The 17448-nt window shown below is 35.5% G+C and overlaps 5 protein-coding genes and 1 pseudogene across 5 annotated transcripts in view; 2 read left to right on the top strand and 4 right to left on the bottom strand.

Annotated features, from left to right (window-relative positions):
* Positions 431 to 1710, top strand: LOC104715490. The gene is made up of 3 exons (XM_010432890.1): positions 431 to 654; positions 970 to 1215; positions 1641 to 1710. The coding sequence occupies exons 1-3, from the start codon at positions 431 to 433 to the stop codon at positions 1708 to 1710; spliced, it is 540 nt and encodes a 179-aa protein (XP_010431192.1).
* On the bottom strand, positions 4526 to 6999 carry LOC104711525 (putative BTB/POZ domain-containing protein At3g49970). Its single transcript, XM_010428226.2, has 5 exons — positions 6705 to 6999; positions 6529 to 6598; positions 5888 to 6445; positions 5298 to 5801; positions 4526 to 5192 (listed from the first exon to the last, which is right to left on the bottom strand). Exons 1-5 carry the CDS (start codon positions 6758 to 6760, stop codon positions 4665 to 4667), a joined length of 1716 nt encoding a protein of 571 aa, XP_010426528.1. The 5' UTR covers positions 6761 to 6999; the 3' UTR covers positions 4526 to 4664.
* On the bottom strand, positions 9723 to 11072 carry LOC104715491 (annotated as a pseudogene).
* LOC104715492 (putative F-box protein At3g49980) lies at positions 11880 to 13274 on the bottom strand. The gene is made up of 2 exons (XM_010432893.1): positions 13264 to 13274; positions 11880 to 12987 (listed from the first exon to the last, which is right to left on the bottom strand). Exon 2 carries the CDS (start codon positions 12984 to 12986, stop codon positions 11880 to 11882), a length of 1107 nt encoding a protein of 368 aa, XP_010431195.1. The 5' UTR covers position 12987; positions 13264 to 13274.
* Positions 13506 to 15542, bottom strand: LOC104711526 (protein LTV1 homolog). Its single transcript, XM_010428227.2, has 2 exons — positions 15431 to 15542; positions 13506 to 15219 (listed from the first exon to the last, which is right to left on the bottom strand). Exon 2 carries the CDS (start codon positions 15181 to 15183, stop codon positions 13660 to 13662), a length of 1524 nt encoding a protein of 507 aa, XP_010426529.1. The 5' UTR covers positions 15184 to 15219; positions 15431 to 15542; the 3' UTR covers positions 13506 to 13659.
* LOC104711529 (casein kinase II subunit alpha-2) overlaps positions 15682 to 17448 on the top strand; it is a 3263-nt gene continuing 1496 nt past the window's right edge. The window contains exons 1-5 of the mRNA XM_010428228.2: positions 15682 to 16018; positions 16365 to 16494; positions 16711 to 16905; positions 17015 to 17172; positions 17291 to 17381. Of these exons, the coding sequence (XP_010426530.1) occupies positions 15711 to 16018; positions 16365 to 16494; positions 16711 to 16905; positions 17015 to 17172; positions 17291 to 17381 (882 nt within the window). The 5' untranslated portion in view covers positions 15682 to 15710. The remainder of the gene's footprint in view (positions 16019 to 16364; positions 16495 to 16710; positions 16906 to 17014; positions 17173 to 17290; positions 17382 to 17448) is intronic.

Here is a 17448-nt window from a genome sequence, read left to right on the forward strand (position 1 = left end):
ACTTAGCTCAGCCATACTCCGCACAGAGATATGCTTAATAGTCTTAGATTTGTTATTTAAAGTTTGTGCAAGATCACTCGAAAGTCGAAACCATACATAGAATTTGGATCTTTATTCTAAAACCTTCTTTATCGGGGGTTTATATGAGAGTTCTTAGTCTTTTGGCCAAAAAAAATAAAACAGAAAAAAAAAATGGTAAGATCTTCCCTTATATAAGAGACTAGGTTGAAGGGGCGATACGTGTCGTCATTCTATTGGTCAAAAGAATAATTAATACGAAAGAGAAAAAAAAAAAATTTCTGCTCGATTTTTTTTTTCCTTTCTCTCTCTCTCTCGGTTGCGATTGAATCCCCGAAACGTGAAAAATTTGGAATCAGAAGCTTGAAGGTTTCAAATCGAAGGAGCTGGAATCAGAGGAAGAGTTTGGATTATGTTATCATCATCGCCGGCGATCACCACCGCCGCACATCCTCCTCCGTCGTCGGAAAGGTATCAAATTCCTCTGAGTTTATTATCCTCGCCGTCGCCGCAGATTATTACCCGCCGAGACCTGTTCAAGACTCTCTCCTTATGTATCGCCACACCATCATCACTCACCGTCGCACCAGCCAACGCAAGCGGCCTCTTTCAAATGCCGCCTCTCCGTCTCAATCGGTAGTTCACTTTTCTCGAAAACCCTAATTTTTAGTTTCTCTGTATACAACAATGTGTATTTGTATTTTCGCTCTTTTGCTTAGCACTAAGTTAGAGTTTGATAGATTTAAGTTTTGGAAGTGTAATTAGCTTTGAAGGCTCTTGTGAAGGTGTTGTGTTTTGGTCAAATTCCAAATTTGTGAAGAGTTGATCCAAGCTCCTGATTCTTGTTCTTGATTTTGTTTCTTGAAAATATCAACTGACACTGATTTGAATCATATGTAATCTTTGTGAGCTAATAAGAAACAATGTGTGTTTTTTTTTTCTTGAATCAAGTTATTACCTGGTGAGAGCTGGGGAATCTGATTACGAAAGCTTGGGGATCATCAACACAAACCCGGTGGCCAAAACATCGGTTGATAGCGGATTATCAGATAAAGGTAAGAAGCAGACTATGAGAGCTGCGTTACAGTTAAAGGCAATGGAAGCTTGTGATCGAAACTGTTGGCTTTGGCCTTCCATTACACAAAGAGCTTATCAGGCTGCTGAAATCATTGCCTCCATCATTGGGATTAGTCGCAGGTAATCATTGCCTCCATCAATGGGATTAGTCGCAGTTTTAGTTCTTTGATTTGTAGTTTACTTCGCATCTGCGATTAACGGTTTTTGCGTCTATGAGTTTTTGAAAGATGTAGTTAAAGCTGTTAAGAAGAGGCTACATCATAAGAGTCCTAGTGTTCAACTACTTGTTCTTACGGTATATGATGTTTGTAGTCAATTTTTGGTTACTCGGCCGATTTATTCTGTGCATTGTTTTTGACTCTCTCTCTCCTTAACTCTTTATGTGTATTCTTCTGTTAATAGCTTTTGGAGACATTAGTGAAGAACTGTGGAGATTATTTGCACCATCAAGTTGTAGAGAAAAACTTGTTAGGGGAATTGGTCAAGATTGTTAAAATGAAGGTACTTCTTGTTCTGTGTTTCTATGTGTGTGTGTTTTTCCATAGTGGTGAATTGGTGATTGTTCGTATTGCTGATGATTTTGGAGATAAGATCTGGTCAATACTTGAAATGTAATTGCTATACCTTTGGTAGACATATATAATGTTCAGTCATCATTTGTTGTAAGTTTCGAAGTATTGTATATTGGTAGCAACTAGCAAGTCTTGTATTTGTTGCCACCACTCTTTCTCGCCCAGTGCTAAAATGTGAAAGTTGAGTGTTTATAGTTGTGGAATCATATTGCTCGGTGCTTTTCGATGAGCCTTGATGTTTTGTTTTGTGTGACTTTTTCCCGATCTCAGTTTCTCTCTGTTATTTGTAGATTGGTGAAGGATGCTTTGATGGTCGGTCAGTGATGCTTTGATGGTCGATCAGTGACGGATCGTTTCTTATCTTTACCCTGCTCACTTTCTCATATGGTGTGTTGTTTTTTTTTTCATCACAGGGCTTTTTTTTCGAATGCTTGCCATGATCTTACTTTGATGGTGAGATATTTTGGAATTACTTCTGAACAACAAAGATTACAACAAGCAGCGATATGGAGGGGGTAATTTGAGACATGCTTATATATATGTATATATATATATATATCTGCTTATTTCTTATCTTTTGTCTCTAGCTGACTTTAGGTATGCATGTTTTATGTATTTGGTATTACAATTTATGAATTGCACTTCTATTGTAATATGTATTAATTTTTTTATTATGTTTTGTATGTTTGAAAATTAAGTAAAATGCAATATTTTCTTTTTTTTTATAAAATCTTAAATGTTTACATATTTATACTACTTCTATTCTATTTAAAATTTTTAAATTTTAAAAAACAATATTTTCAAAAATAAGAGACCCAAAATAAGAACTTACCAATGAAGAGAAAATTTTATCTAAAAGATTATGGGTTCTTATATTCCAAACAATACACAATTAATTCATAAATAATTTAAGAACTCCCCTTTTAATATACTACCGATAATTATGCTCTAACACGCCTTGCAATGATTAAAGCAATGCTATTTTTCTTTTAATAAAAGGTTATGAGAAGATTGTGCAAGCCACGCTCCTTGTTTGTGTTGACAACTTGGTTAATGTCAAACCCATTAAAATATCTTCGGTAACTACCAACTTTTCACTGGTCTAGGCATTTTAATCTCTATATTAATAAAATAGAAGTACAAAATTAAATCCGGGTCGGATCATTCAAAAAAATTACCTGAAATTGAAGATTCGGATACTACCACTAGACATCACTCATTTAACTTTTGTTTTTTGTTTTTATAATGTTAAATCAGATCGATATTCTGTGTGGAATTTATTATTTTATATAAGTTTCTATATTTTTAATTAAAACATTTTAAAAGAATATAATTTATCCAAAGACTTAAGTTTTAATTAATTTTTCACATTTAAAGGCATTAAAATCTAATAGTATAGAATTTGAAGTCCAACAAAAAAAATCTTAAAAGAATAACATAAATCCCAACTAGGCGCAAGTGAAACAATTAATATTTACCATCAGAAAAAAACACCCTAAAAAGTCTTAAGTCTTAACTATAAAAAAGGAACCCTAGCGTCTAACCTTAAAAGCCCTTGAAAAATCCTAACAAGTCTTAATAAAAAAGGCTATGGAACTCTTGCTCGATGTTCTTGTAGAAGAGATTTTACAGAGACTTCCCGTGAAATCTCTTATCAGATTCGTATCCGTTTCCAAACTATGGATATCAATGATCAGGACACAATACTTTGCGTCGAAACATCTTATTCTTGCGAAGTCAAGAAATCCAGATATCTCTTTAGTAGTCGAGAAGGCTATAAGGGTGAGTTAAAAACAGATCTCTATCTAAGGACATTGACGTTAGGGGTTTCGGATTCTGAAAAGATGTACATTTTCCCCGGAGCATATTCTTATAAATTTACCGAGAGTTGTGATGGTCTAATATGTGTCTTTAGTTTTAAAAGATTGATTTTTGTGATCAATCCCGCAACTAGATGGTATCGAAGTCTTCCTCTGCCTAAGTTTCAGCAAGTTGATTGTGGTGAGTTTCACTTTAATTTTTTTTTAAGGTCAATTAGTAGTATTTTTTAGGTTCAATATTAGTATATATTAATATATATATATATATATATATATATATAATTTTCGCCTTTCATTAGTGTTTTTTTCTTCTTCTGATTAATGATGTTTGTTTTGCTCTTTTTACACAGATAAAATCCGATTCGAAAGCCTCGGATTCGGTAAAGATAGATTGACAGGCAAATACAAAATGGTTTGCTTATATATGAATTCCTTAGATCTTGATAGTCGCAGCAATACATGCGAGGTTTTTGATTTTAACACCAACACTTGGAGATACGTAACTGGCACGGTACATTCGGGTAATCAATCAAGATGTCCTGTACATGCCGATGGATCATTTTATTGGTTTACAAAAACAAAGACTATATCTTTAATTTCGATCTTCATACCGAAGTTTTCCAAGTTATTTCAGAAACTCCATTTTTATATGAAGCATTTTGGGCAATCATTAGCAATGTCAACAGCTGTCTCTGCGTGGCGATGAGAAAAGGCAGAAGTCAAGAGTTATGGACATTAAATTCACAAAAGATATGGGAGAAGACTTATAGTTTAAATCTAGACATTGTTTCTTCCCGGATTGGTGAGTCGTCGGTTTATTTCACAATACCGGTCACGCTTTTCGAAGAAAATAAGTTGATACTTCATACTTCATTACTATTCTTATACAGGTGAAGGTTTAGTGGTGCACGATACTATACTAAACTCGTATTGTTTATATTCCAAATTTGATAATTTGGATCGAGCTATTTCATATCTTCCAAGCTTAATCTCTATTTAATTACATCTTTCTTATTTGTTAAATAAAGGTTTTCTTCTTATTAATTGCCTCGTAGTTGTTTTATACATAAGAACTGCTCTATATATGACTTTAGGATAGTACTCAATTCAGAAACTCAAAACAGAGAAACATCCCTTGACCTAGATATTGAAAATCTCTAACAAAAAACATGTGTGTTCAAGATATAGAGTGTCTTCGGCCTTTAGCTGGTTTGGTTTGTACTTGTTTGAGGCCAAAAGGGTTAAGCTTTCCGAGCTGTCGAGAAACAGAGCTCATAAATGACTTTCTCGGTAATCGAGGCTTAACCACCGAAGCAATAGAAACCGAAGAAGAACAATCTGAACCACTCGTGACTTCAAAATCTTTCTGTTCCTTCTCCAACTCCTTGAACTTCATTTTCACTTTGATCAACTCGAGCTTCAAGTCTTGGTTTTCACGGTTTAGTTTGGAGAGTTCATTGTTGTAGGTTCTGAGCTCAGGAGGAGGAAGAGTATCTTCTACGGTTGCTGCTGCTGCTGGTGGAGAATCTGAATCGCTTAAAATTTCACGGAGACTTTTTTGCTCGTAGTAGAGAACTTGAACCACGGTTTGTACAGGGAGACGATCGTTTTGAGCTGCGTGAGCACACTTTTCTCGTGATAGCTTTTGACTGTCCATTAATTTGCACACTTTCTTCTTCTCCATTTCACTTATATTCGGATGTGTCTGCACCAACAAGATTAAACATAAGATCTTTAAACTTTTCAAGATTTAGGTCAAAACATTCTGAAAATGTTAAAGCTTTAAGGTTTTAGTCTTTAAAATATATACCTTGAGATAGATGTCTATGGCTAGATACATCCCATCTTCAGTAATCCTAGACTGTTTCGGAATGCATTCAGCGAAACCGATGAATTTCGCCAAGTTTACGTTTCTATCAGAAGCGATTTCAGCGAGATAACTCTCCATCAATTCACCAATATCACTAGCAAAGTCAGCAGAGCTTCCTTCAACTTCAAACTCAAGATAGTTCATGAGGATGCGTTGAACAGTGTCAACATCAAACACTGTGCTGTCACCATTCAATGAATAAGAAGGAATCAAGAGATCATCAAGAACAGCTTGTCTTAGCTGTAATCCCATTCTATTCTCTAAATCAAGCCTGCAAGCTACCGTGGTTTCGAGGTATATCGCAGCTCTTAAAAGCATCGAAAGAAAGGTAACTGAGACTGAGTTTCTCTCCCTTGGAAGAAGACTCACAACTGTTTCAAGAATCAACCTTTTCTCATGTTCTTGTTCTGCCTCAATCTTCTTTGTCCCCTTCCCAAAAATGTCCTACAGGGAAACCGACACTTCATTAAATCTTTCTCTGTTATTTGTAAATAAGACTCATTGTTCAGTTAAAGAATCAAGAACCTCACCAACCCTGTAAGAGCTTTTTGAGCATAGGTCACAAGCACTGGACCAAGAGCGTATTGCTTAAACCCTCTAGCAGTCATTGCGATCAAGACACGTCGAAACATATCAATCCTTAGAGCAGATATATCTTCAGCCAACCCTTCAACTATACCCGCATTGCTCTGGCTTGCCTGACAAGTTGCATAAGCAATTGAATCGATACACCGGTCCACGAGTCTTACTCTCTCGGCTACAGGCAACAAATCCTGAGATTGTCGCAGAACTTTAACCGATTTCGATAAACTCTTGAGGATCACTTCGTTTAAGTAAACCTCTGTTGTCTCCACAAGGTTTTCAACAGAGTGTTCCTCTGTCATCTCTAGATACTCTGCTGCACATCGTAGCACCGCAATGTTCTCTGTGTTTATCTCGAAGCTTATGTCGTAGCAGAATTTGATTGCTAGCTCAAATGCTTCTGCACCTCCGGGAAAATCTGGGATCTTGATAACGGTTATGTTCGAATCGTTGCTTGATTCGGAAGCAAGTTTCTTTATAAACCCACATTTGGAAACAAGTGGGAACTGCATATATCACATAGACTATGTATAAGAAAAAGTGATCTCATTGTCTATAATTAGTAGATCTTGAAAAATAAAAAGATCACCTTGTGGAGTGAAAACAAAGTCTCTCCAACATGAACAGTAACGTCACTTGGTATGTCTTGAGAAGAAATCCTGAAATTTATTTTGTAAGACAAAAGAAGATGATTCACAAACAGAGGAAGTGAAAAATACAAAAGAAAATGAGAGAAATGTATAGAAAGAGAGTGAGAAACCAAACCATTCACTAGTTCTTTTCATGGCTGAGGACAGAAGCTCCTTTTTCTTTGCAGACATAGATTCGAACACCTGACGACGAGAAATGGTTTCTTCTTGCTCAAGAAATCAACCTTAGAACTAATTCAAACACCTTTCTCATTCATATATAGATATAGTTTTATGTTTGACATTCTTACACGTAATCAAAAGAGACGATGACGGATATGATCCACCAAAAGTATATGGAGACTGTTTATAGAGTGTTGTACATGGTTCAGACTTCAAAGAGGTAAGGGTCCTTGTGAATCTGAAACGTCTCTTTTCGAAATAATCCAAACAAATAATAATTTGCAAGTATATTATATCTTTGAACGATCACGTAAAATAGTGAAATTTTAAAAATATTTTATTGTGAAACCACTTAAATAACATAGAATGATTTTTATGGTACCGACAAAATCATGTGGAATTATAGAAGTTACTAATAAAAATCTGAAACTATGTTCACAAAGGCAAGTATAAAGCTTCTATTCTTTACTTTAGAAATATATATATATATATATTGTTGTTTATTTAGATTCTCTATATCCTTATTTTTCTGTTTAGAATCCTAATTTTTGGTTAATGTGTATAATATTTAGAGATTACCAAGAATTATGTACAATTTTGCTTTAGAAAACTAATATGTAAGATGTCTCTCAAAGTCAAGGACGTGTGCTTAATATGCACATTAGTATTTGAATATTGTTTTGTTATTCATTTGGACATGCCTAAACAACATTTTACAATTGTCACAATTGGTTTGGCTGATTTGCCATTTTTGAATTCTTGACATGTAAAGTGTCTGACAGATACCAACTAGCACCATCAAATTCCCACTTCGATCATTTCGTCTACCACAGGGATGGAGCCATGTTGTTCAACTACACCGAGAGCACAATGCTTTCCAAAAATGACATGTCTTCACAAAACGAACCATGCGGAGGAGTGAGCTTTATCCAGGCTAAAAACTCTTTTGGTGCTATTGTTGCATTTGTTTCTCATGGTTTTGTCATCAACAAAACATCAATGGCTCTACTGCATAGTATTATATTTCCTTTTCCAAAGTTTAAGATCTTAAATTTTGTCGACTATCAATAATTCCAAAATCTTATGGTCCATACAACTTTATTATAGAACAATCAACCAATTTGTGACCTAACATGAAGTATATCATCATTCATGAAGACTAAATAAGATGTACGGGATGGATTTTGTGACAGAACATATATATCTTGTATCCCTACAAAGCTTTTATTACCCGATTTATACAGTTCGTTTGATAATTTAATTTCTGATTGAGACACAACTTAACCTTTGCTATATATATGGGGTCTCTTGCTCTGTCACTTTGTTTAAGTTTGACTAGTAATAGGAATAAATACTATTAAAGACGTCCGCATCCAAAAAAATGATTCAAGATTTAAGTCTTGATAACTAAGCAATAAAATATTAACTAAAAAAAAGAAATTTGCTCAAAAATGATAAATGAATTAAAATAGAGAGGAATTTTCTTCTTTTTCCTTATCTTTTATTTCTAGAAACGCAAATGTAAAAGTGGATTTTCTTACACGCCATGCGCGCATATCTCCGCATAATATTTTGTATGTAAACAATTTCTCTTCACATTAGCTCGTTTGAGCTAATATTTTGTTGACAAAAAAAAAAAAAAAAAACAGTCTACAAAGAACCTGATATAACATTTGTTAGCATTCCCTTCTACAAAAGAGAATACACGTAAGAACACATGATTTGATTACTACTTGATGAATTTAGATCCATTACACTAATCAAAGGACAAGAAAAAGTTAGTAATAGAAGGTAAATTATTCACCTCTTTTTCTTTTGCCTCCAGGTCCAGGTCCAGGTTGCTGGATTTGAATCAAGCTTGGAACACAGGCAAACCAAAAATGGCCGACGTGAAGGGTATATAAGTCTTTACCGGATAATACATTCGTGTGGCTTTACTATCATAACTTTTGCATAAGAATATGATCAAACAAAATTAATCCCTAAATTTTGCTGATATAAATTCCTCTAATTAATGAAACTACGAAATACAAAATTAAATTAGCATTTGCCCTTTAGTGAACGAGAGAGAGCAAGGGACGAAAGTCATCACGACGTACGAACGGTAGATATGTTGATAACACGAAAAAGTTCAAGATCGAAAGAATGTTTTTGGAGTTTGTGTACTTTAAAGAGGTAAGGGTCCTTGTAGATCTGAGACATATTTTCAAAATAATCAAAACAGAAATTAGTTATCCAATCTTAAATCTTTGAACGATCAGTCGATCACACCGCGAAATAGTGAGATTGTGAATTTACTTAACTGTGAAACCGTATCATATTCATAACGTAGCACAATTCTTATGTTACCGACAAAAACATTTGGAATGACAGAATTTACCAATCAAAATCTGGAACTTTTGTCCACAAAGGCACACATAAAGCTTCTTTTATTTAATTCTTTCTCCAAAGCTTAAGATCTTAAATTTTGTAGACTATCAATAATTCCAAAATCTTCTTGTCCATACAACTTTATAATAGAATATTCACCAATTTATTATGACCGAACATGAATAAATGATTCATGAATTAGACTAAATAAGCTGCACGTACAGGTTGGATTTTGTGACAGGACATGTATATATTGTATTCCCATTCCCCACAAATCTTTGATAATCATATTTATTTATTTTGTTTGATAATTTAATTCCTGATTGAGACGCAAATCAACCTTTGCTATAAATCAACTTGTAATAGTGATAAATATAAAACAGAAACATTACATGAAATGTGAATTTAAAAAAAAAAAACTCAAAAATGATAAGTGTTTTTTATATAAGGAAACATGCGATTATATATATAGGAAACATGATTTGATCAGATGTTAAAACTAAGGTATTAATTAATTAATAAATATAACTTCTTCGTAAAATCGATCCAACTTGAATCAAATAAAGGACAAGATAAATTAAGAAAACCACAAGAAAGGTTATTATTGGATTTGAATCAAACTTGGAACGTAATCAACCAAATATGGCCAATATGAAGTCATTGTTATAACTCGAAAAGCCACTTGTCTGAGTTTATTATCCTCCTCAACAATGGACACTGCTTTAACTGAAAGGTTGTTAAATAAACGTTTCTCACAACACACGACGGCTTTCTTTTTTTCATCGACCAAGAAACTTATGCCACGCCAAGAATCACGTCCAGCAGTATGGACTTCCACTTCTAAAAGCTTGCTCCACGACATCTCTTTGGTCTCATCATCAATCTTATTTGTTGTTACCCGCATCTCTTTCCTTGATGTATCTTCACGCTCTAATAATACCGAAAGTTTCTCTTCTCCGACAACTGATAGATACAAATCTTCGTAACGATCGCACATATAGGGAAGATTTAGACGTTTAAATCTCTCTGTTTTATAATCAAAACTGATTAAACCGAGCTCTTCCTCTTTCTCATCATGACCAAACCAGTAAGTCTTTCCTTTCAAAGACACGCGGTAATAAGGATATGCGAAGCGGTAGTTTGGAATCGGAGTGACATCAATAATCCTCCATGACTTAGAGTTAATGTCATAAATTATGAATTCTTGGTCGTGACAATTATAACACTTGTAGCTCAATATCATGTACCTCTTGTTACCGGTTTTGTTGTCTTGGTAGTATACAAGAACAAAGTCATGGAAACTACAATTTGTTTGGATCCACTTGGTTTCACTAGTACACGGGTTCCACACCACGATTCTATTGTCTTCTTTGATGGTACACAACAACCAGTGGCGGACCCAGGAGAAAATTTTACCCAGGTCAAAAAAAAAATTAAAAGCTAGTTAAATAGAAAAAAGAGACAATTGGTGTAGTAAGGGGGAGTTGAACCGAGGTTTGGGGGTTAAGGGAAAACCAATTATGCTACTGAAATTTTACAATTTTACATGCAAAACAATACTATTTCAACATTTTACCCGGTCAGTTGACCCACCTAAACTCTACATGGGTCCGCCACTGACAACAACAAGCCATCACAGTGAAAGACTTGATCTATGTTGACATGATTCGAATTAGAATGATTGGTTAAGCTAAGTTCACATGTAACCTCTAGAGAAGGAACTCCGTTATGGAGACTAACGTTCAGTAAACAAAGCTCAAACTTATTTGTTAGCGCGCGTGAGAACCATAAACTGTTTTGCGACTTTATCAGAGTGCTTTTTTGAGAATTTCTTATCGTTGAATAAACGGTTCCATTGTTTGCAAGTAGATCGTAAACGTTTCAGATATGTGGCCGGAACGCGACATAGTATCTCCTCTAACAAATCATGTGGAAGCTCCGACATGTTCATCACCGAACATTATTCAAAGACTAAGATTCGCCTTGTGAACTTTTCATTCTTAATCTTATTCTAGTGTTCCCGTATTACTATAGACGAAGTTATCTTGATGGACTTGGGGTTGTTAAATAACTCTCTCCTTTTCCTATTTGGTTTCTACTTTTCTTTAATGTTAGTGTTAGTAAAAAATATATACATTACACGAAAAGTTCAAGATCAACATTGGTTTTGGAGTGTGAGACGTAATTTTTTAATTTTTTTCCTCATTAGATAACTTAGGCAAAAATTAATGAAACGATTTCCGAAAAACTAATCTTTGATCTATCACCATGCAGAATAGTGAAATTATGAATTACAGTGCATAATAAAATCATAAATATTATGCTACCGACGAAAACATATGGAATGACAGAATTTATCAATGATAATCCGATTTAAAAAATGGCCTAATTATGCGTTATAATTTTTTTTTCGTTTTTTCTCCAAAGTAGAAGATTTTATAATTTCTGACGACTATTAATAATTCTAAAGTTTAATGGTTTATACAGCTTATAAATCATTCATAGATTCATGAAGACTAATGAAGTAAAAAGGAGGGAGAGTAAATAAGCAAACGTTGAAGCCTTCCAAGGCAACTAATGTAAAAATTTCTTGATTTTTTGACCCCATCATACATTACACATTTCTACTCCAAAATAATTTTTTTTTTAAAAAAACAATCTAAAAACCTGTAAAGACTTGATATAGAGTAAAAAAACTCTTAAACCGCATAATGATTCAATAAAAAAAGAGTAATTAAAGTAAAAGTTAAACCCCAAATTAATTCAAACTTGGAATATAATTGACTAAGAATTTTGGCTGACATGAAAGCTCTGTCAAAACTGGAAAAACCACTTGTGTGGATTTATTATCCTCCTCAACAATGGATAGTGTTGTAATCCAGAGTTGTATATTACATCTCTTCTCATAACACACGATGATGGCTTTCTTCTCTTCGTCGTCGACCATGAAACTTATGCCACGCCAAATATCACGTCGACTGTCTTCCACTACAAAGAGCTTGCTCCACGACATCACTTTGGTCCCATCATCAATTTTATTTGTTGTCACCCATATCTCTTTCATTGATGTCATTGTGCGCTGTAATAACACCGATAATTTCTCTTCTCTAACAACTGATAGAGCCATAGATACATAATTAGTGAACTGATAGGGAAGACGTAGACGTTCAAGTCTCTCTGTTGTATAATCAAAACTGAGTAAGAATTTGACTAGCTGTGGTTCCTCTTTGGCATCTTCAGCAAACCAGTAAGTCTTCCCCTTCAAAGACACGGGGTAGTTAGGAAGGATGTGTAAGTCTGGAGTGACGACATCAAGATTCCTCCATAAACCAGAGCTAATGTCATAGAGTTTGAAATTTTTGATAACCCAATAATAACCCTTGTATCCCAATATTTTGTAGCTCTTATTGCAAGACTTGTTGTCTTGGTAGTATCCAAGAACGTAGTTGTAAGGACGATCATCACTGGTTTGGATGCACTTGGTTTGACCAGTACATGGATTCCAAACCACGATTCTAGTGTCTTTTTCGATGGTGCATAACAACAAGCCATCGCAATGAAAGACATTATTTATATTGACTTGATTTGAGTTAAATTCGGGACGGATTAGGCTAAGTTCACGTGTAGCCTCTACAGAAGGAGTTCCATGGAGATTCATGCTCAAGGAAAAAACCCTAGATTCCTCCGTTACCATGAGAAGGAGAAACTGTTTTGCAGCTTTATCATTGTGTTTTCTTGCGAATTTACTATCGTTGACTAAACGGTTCCATTGTTTGCAAGTAGAACGTAACCGTGTTAGAGATGTGGCCGGAACGCGACAGAGTATCTCCTCTAACAAATCATCTGGAAGGTTCGACATCATCATTGTGAAAGAAAGTATCGGCGGCTTATTTTTAATATATATAATAGGGTTAAGTCAATGTTAACAAGTAACTAATTCCTTTTCCTTTTTGGTTTCTAGTATGTATAGTAGTATTCTTCCTCTAAATCATTCCATATAAAGTTGTGAAATACTTAACCGAGAAACCGGCATGGTAAAGTAGCATAAATTTTATGTTACAAATCAAAAACATGTGGACAACTGAATTTTCAGAAACAAAATGTGAATTAATTATGGCCAAAAGATTGTCCAAAAAAGGTATGTATGTCGAACTTCTATCGCTTGCTTCTTTCTCCAAGTTTTCAATTTTATAAGGATTAACAAAAATTCCAAAGTCTAATGGTCCATACAGTTTAAAGAAGATTCACAGATGCATGACGACTGAAAGTAAAAAAAAGAGACAAAGAGGAAGAATAAATAAGCTTGCACAGGCTAGACTAGAAATTGAGACACCAACGCAAACTTTGGTACCTTTTGCTCTCATCACTTTCTACTATAAAGTAATAAAAATAAATATTAAATACGTCCAACACATCCAAAAAAGATATAATCTTGATGAAACAAGAAAAACAGAAAATATTACAACGGTCTTGATAAAAGAAAACTGTTTCTTAACAAGTTCAGAGAGTTTGCCCTTTTGTTTTTTACCTTGTATAACTTATTTTAGAGGAATCGAAGATGGACCAGAAACAGCAACAGCTCTCTGAGCACGCTGCGTTTCACCGCGATACAGCTCTTTTATCCCTTTCTTCATCTTCCTTGCTTCTCGCCTTTCGGTTTTTACAGCATTTTTGCGCTCTTTCTTCTCTTCTTTCGACTCTTGACCATGAGGCTTCCTCTTGATCGGTTCAGCTTTCGGGATTTCCGGTTCAACAACGGTTTGTTCAGCTTTCCTTCCGGGTAGAAACTCAACTGGAAGCATTCCTTTTCCTAGGGTAATGATATTGCCATTTGAACTCAATGCTTTACCTACTGTTTCACTAAGCTTCTTCTGCCTAGCTGACAATGGAGCATTGATTTTACCAGGGTGGTTATCAAGATTCGAGTATGTTGAGATTATGGTGCAACAATCATACTTCTCGCTTTCGTCGCTGCTCTCATCAGTAATCTCTACAAATTCATCTTCATTCCCGTTATCATAATTCTCACCATATTCTACAGTTCTGCGGATAACATGAGCAGCAGTGTCCATTTCCTCTTTATCTTTTACAGAGTCACTGTTTTTCAATATATCCGCAGGGTTCATATATTTTTCTTCAAGCTCATAATTTTTTGCCTTCTCATGAATAAGACTCTGAATGTCTTGAGCCATGTACCCTTCATCTTCTTCTTCTTCTTCTTCTCCTTCTTCAGCTATGTATCCATCACAGTCACTGTCACTGCCATATTCATTGAGTACGAGCTGATCAAAATGCTCATCAAGTGGACGAGGAACTCTCGGGTTTTCAGCTACAGTTTTATCAGTTAACCCAACAACATTTTCTCTATCCCTTACCTCACGTCTTTCAGAGAACTCAACATTGTTATTGCTCACACCAGAAGCTTCACCCTGTTGAGTAAGATTAGCTTGAATGACAAAATCTTCTTCCAAATCCTCAACATCAGAACCAAACTCAGACCCATCACTGTTTTCAAGCAAAGCAGCAACTTCAGGATCAATAGCTCTCTGCACCTTGACGTTAACAGTTTTAGACGCCACATTATACATCAACTTATCATTACCTTCTTCATTCAGCATACCAGAGATCTTAACACGAGACGCATCATAAGCCTTGACATCACGAGGTAACTGATCAATCTCAAGCTTGGGGTTTGAATAGAAATTAGAACCACCACCAGTGTTCTTAATCTCTCTCAGATGCTCCAAGTAATTATAACCATCATCAGGATACCCTAACTCCAAAATCTCCTTCCTCAAATGAGCAGGTAAAGGATTACTCGAATCCCCGGAGTAACCGTAAGCCAACTCTTCAGGAGCATCTTCGAACTTTGAGTAGTCTTCTACCTCTTCTTCTTCTTCTTCTTCTTCAACAAAAGCATTGATGTTAACAGGGTTCTGATCAACTCGTAAGAAGATCTTATCACCACCAGGTGCGTCACTGTATCTTGGGTCAGACGTATCACGAGGACACAACTCGAAAGTCGCCGCCTTTTTCTTATCAATAAACTTCTTCTTCCCCATTGTAAATCAATCAACCGCTTCTGAGTGTTTTGCAAACTGTAAAAAAATTGCACAGAAATGAGAGTTTCGAACTCACAGCAATCAAAACTAGACTACGGTTCAATCCTGCCTAACTAAAGGTGAAATTTTTCTATAATTAAGGTTAATCAATCAACACAAATCATCCAAAAGGGATAAACTTTAAGTCTAGAAACGATTCGAAAGGACTAATTCAATGAAATAAGTGGAACAAACTGAAGAAGCTTACCTGAAGAGTTTGAGAGAAGAGAGAGAGGCGCAGAACGATGATGAACGATGAAACAACAACAGAAACGGTGGTGTTGTTGAAGCTTTTTTAGGGTATGCCAAAACGCATCATTTTAGGGTTTAAACAAAACGCACCGTTTTTGTAGATTTAAGACAAAAAACGCACCGTTTTAATGCAATAAGTTAAATAAAAGATTCGTTTTATTTCCTTAACTCAGTGTGTCTGAGTGTATGCCACTAAGGGAAATAATCCACTGCGGGGGAGTGCACCGAATGATTACATGCGCTTAATCTTCTTCTTCTTCTTCTTTTTTTCCTACTCTCGTCTCTTTGCATCTCTTCTTCGACGGTGCCTGTTATTATTGTGCGGCATCTTGGTCTTACGTGCGCCGTTGGCTCATTCTCCTATCTTACCATCAACCATCGTCACCTCCGTTGAATCAGACGTCGCTGGTAACAAGTTCGATCCAGGCGAGATCTCTCTCTCCGCCTCTGCTACAGCGATGTCGAAAGCTCGTGTTTATACCGATGTTAACGTGATCCGACCCAAGGATTATTGGGATTACGAATCTCTCATTGTTCAGTGGGGGTAAAGATCGATTTTTTTATGCAAACTCTAGATATAAAAATTGAATCTTTATTGGAACTGATGTAGAAATTGATTTTTAAAAAAAAAAAAAAAATTAAGCTGTTGTTGTTGTTGTTTCTTGATTTGGAATCTGAGTTAGTTGGTTATTAATGATCTTTGATCATGATAGGTGATGATGCTTATGTTGAGTTGGGGTAAGATTGATTATTTAGGCAAACCCTAGAGATAAAAATTGAATCTTTATTGGAATTGATGTAGAAATTGAGATTTGATCATGATAGGTGAGATGATGCTTATGTTGAAGTTTTGAGTTTTTTTCGTTATTTGTGTATTTTTCCGTTGTCAGGGAGCAAGATGATTACGAGGTAGTGAGGAAAGTGGGGAGAGGGAAGTACAGTGAGGTTTTTGAGGGGATTAACATGAATAGCAGCGAGAAGTGTATAATCAAGATCCTTAAGCCTGTTAAGAAGAAGAAGGTGAGTGTCTACGTTACTTCAATAGGTGACTTATAAATTTTTGGATTGTATCTGCTGTGATTTACTTTGATGTAGCGAAAAAGAATGAAAAGGCTAAACTTTCTTCTGCAGATAGATTAATGAGCAGAAGATGGGTGTTGCTTTTTACAAAGTTCTTGCCTTTTAGTCAGTTTTGGTTTTACGTTGCCGTTCTGAATTTATATGATCCTTTTACAGATTAGGAGAGAGATTAAAATTCTTCAGAATCTCTGTGGAGGGCCAAATATTGTCAAGCTGCTTGATGTTGTCAGAGATCAACACTCTAAAACCCCAAGCTTGATATTCGAGTATGTTAACAGCACTGACTTTAAGATTCTGTATCCGACATTGACTGATTATGACATCCGGTACTACATCTACGAGCTGTTGAAGGTAATTTATGTAGCGTTTTATAATTCCATAACGACTTCTGATCTGTGGCGGTTCCACAACAAATTTACTTCAGTGATAAACTTGCAATTTTTGCTATGACCTGCTGCAGGCTTTGGACTACTGCCACTCACAAGGAATAATGCACAGAGATGTCAAGCCACACAATGTCATGATCGACCATGAGCTGCGTAAACTTCGCCTCATAGATTGGGGTCTCGCTGAATTTTATCATCCTGGAAAAGAGTACAACGTCCGTGTGGCATCAAGGTATGATAGGCACCTCAAATATAGCTTGGTTTGCTATCCCTTTTTTAAAATAAAACTGACTACAATATGTAGTCTCTACCATTAAGTAAGCTCGATGAAATGTTATCTCTTATATCAGATACTTCAAGGGACCCGAACTCCTAGTGGATTTACAAGACTATGACTATTCCTTGGACATGTGGAGCCTCGGTTGCATGTTTGCTGGGATGGTGAGTACCTTGTGAATTTTGAAGTCTTCATATGCTACATTTATATGATTATCCGATTTGCTAATTA

Source organism: Camelina sativa, chromosome 9, assembly GCF_000633955.1.
Source record: "Camelina sativa cultivar DH55 chromosome 9, Cs, whole genome shotgun sequence".
NCBI lineage: Eukaryota > Viridiplantae > Streptophyta > Magnoliopsida > Brassicales > Brassicaceae > Camelina > Camelina sativa.

Excerpts from the sequence above, each read along its gene's own strand:
- LOC104715490 (XM_010432890.1), top strand. The coding sequence starts at position 431 with ATGTTATCATCATCGCCGGCGATCACCACCGCCGCACATCCTCCTCCG. Across the intron at positions 655-969 it reads CCGCCTCTCCGTCTCAATCG|TTATTACCTGGTGAGAGCTG; the intron begins GTAGTTCACTTT and ends TCTTGAATCAAG. Across the intron at positions 1,216-1,640 it reads ATCATTGGGATTAGTCGCAG|TGGTGAATTGGTGATTGTTC; the intron begins GTAATCATTGCC and ends GTTTTTCCATAG.
- LOC104711525 (XM_010428226.2), bottom strand. The coding sequence starts at position 6,760 with ATGTCTGCAAAGAAAAAGGAGCTTCTGTCCTCAGCCATGAAAAGAACT. Across the intron at positions 6,599-6,704 it reads ATGAAAAGAACTAGTGAATG|GATTTCTTCTCAAGACATAC; the intron begins GTTTGGTTTCTC and ends AATAAATTTCAG. Across the intron at positions 5,193-5,297 it reads CCATAGACATCTATCTCAAG|ACACATCCGAATATAAGTGA; the intron begins GTATATATTTTA and ends TTGTTGGTGCAG.
- LOC104715492 (XM_010432893.1), bottom strand. The coding sequence starts at position 12,986 with ATGATGATGTCGAACCTTCCAGATGATTTGTTAGAGGAGATACTCTGT.
- LOC104711526 (XM_010428227.2), bottom strand. The coding sequence starts at position 15,183 with ATGGGGAAGAAGAAGTTTATTGATAAGAAAAAGGCGGCGACTTTCGAG.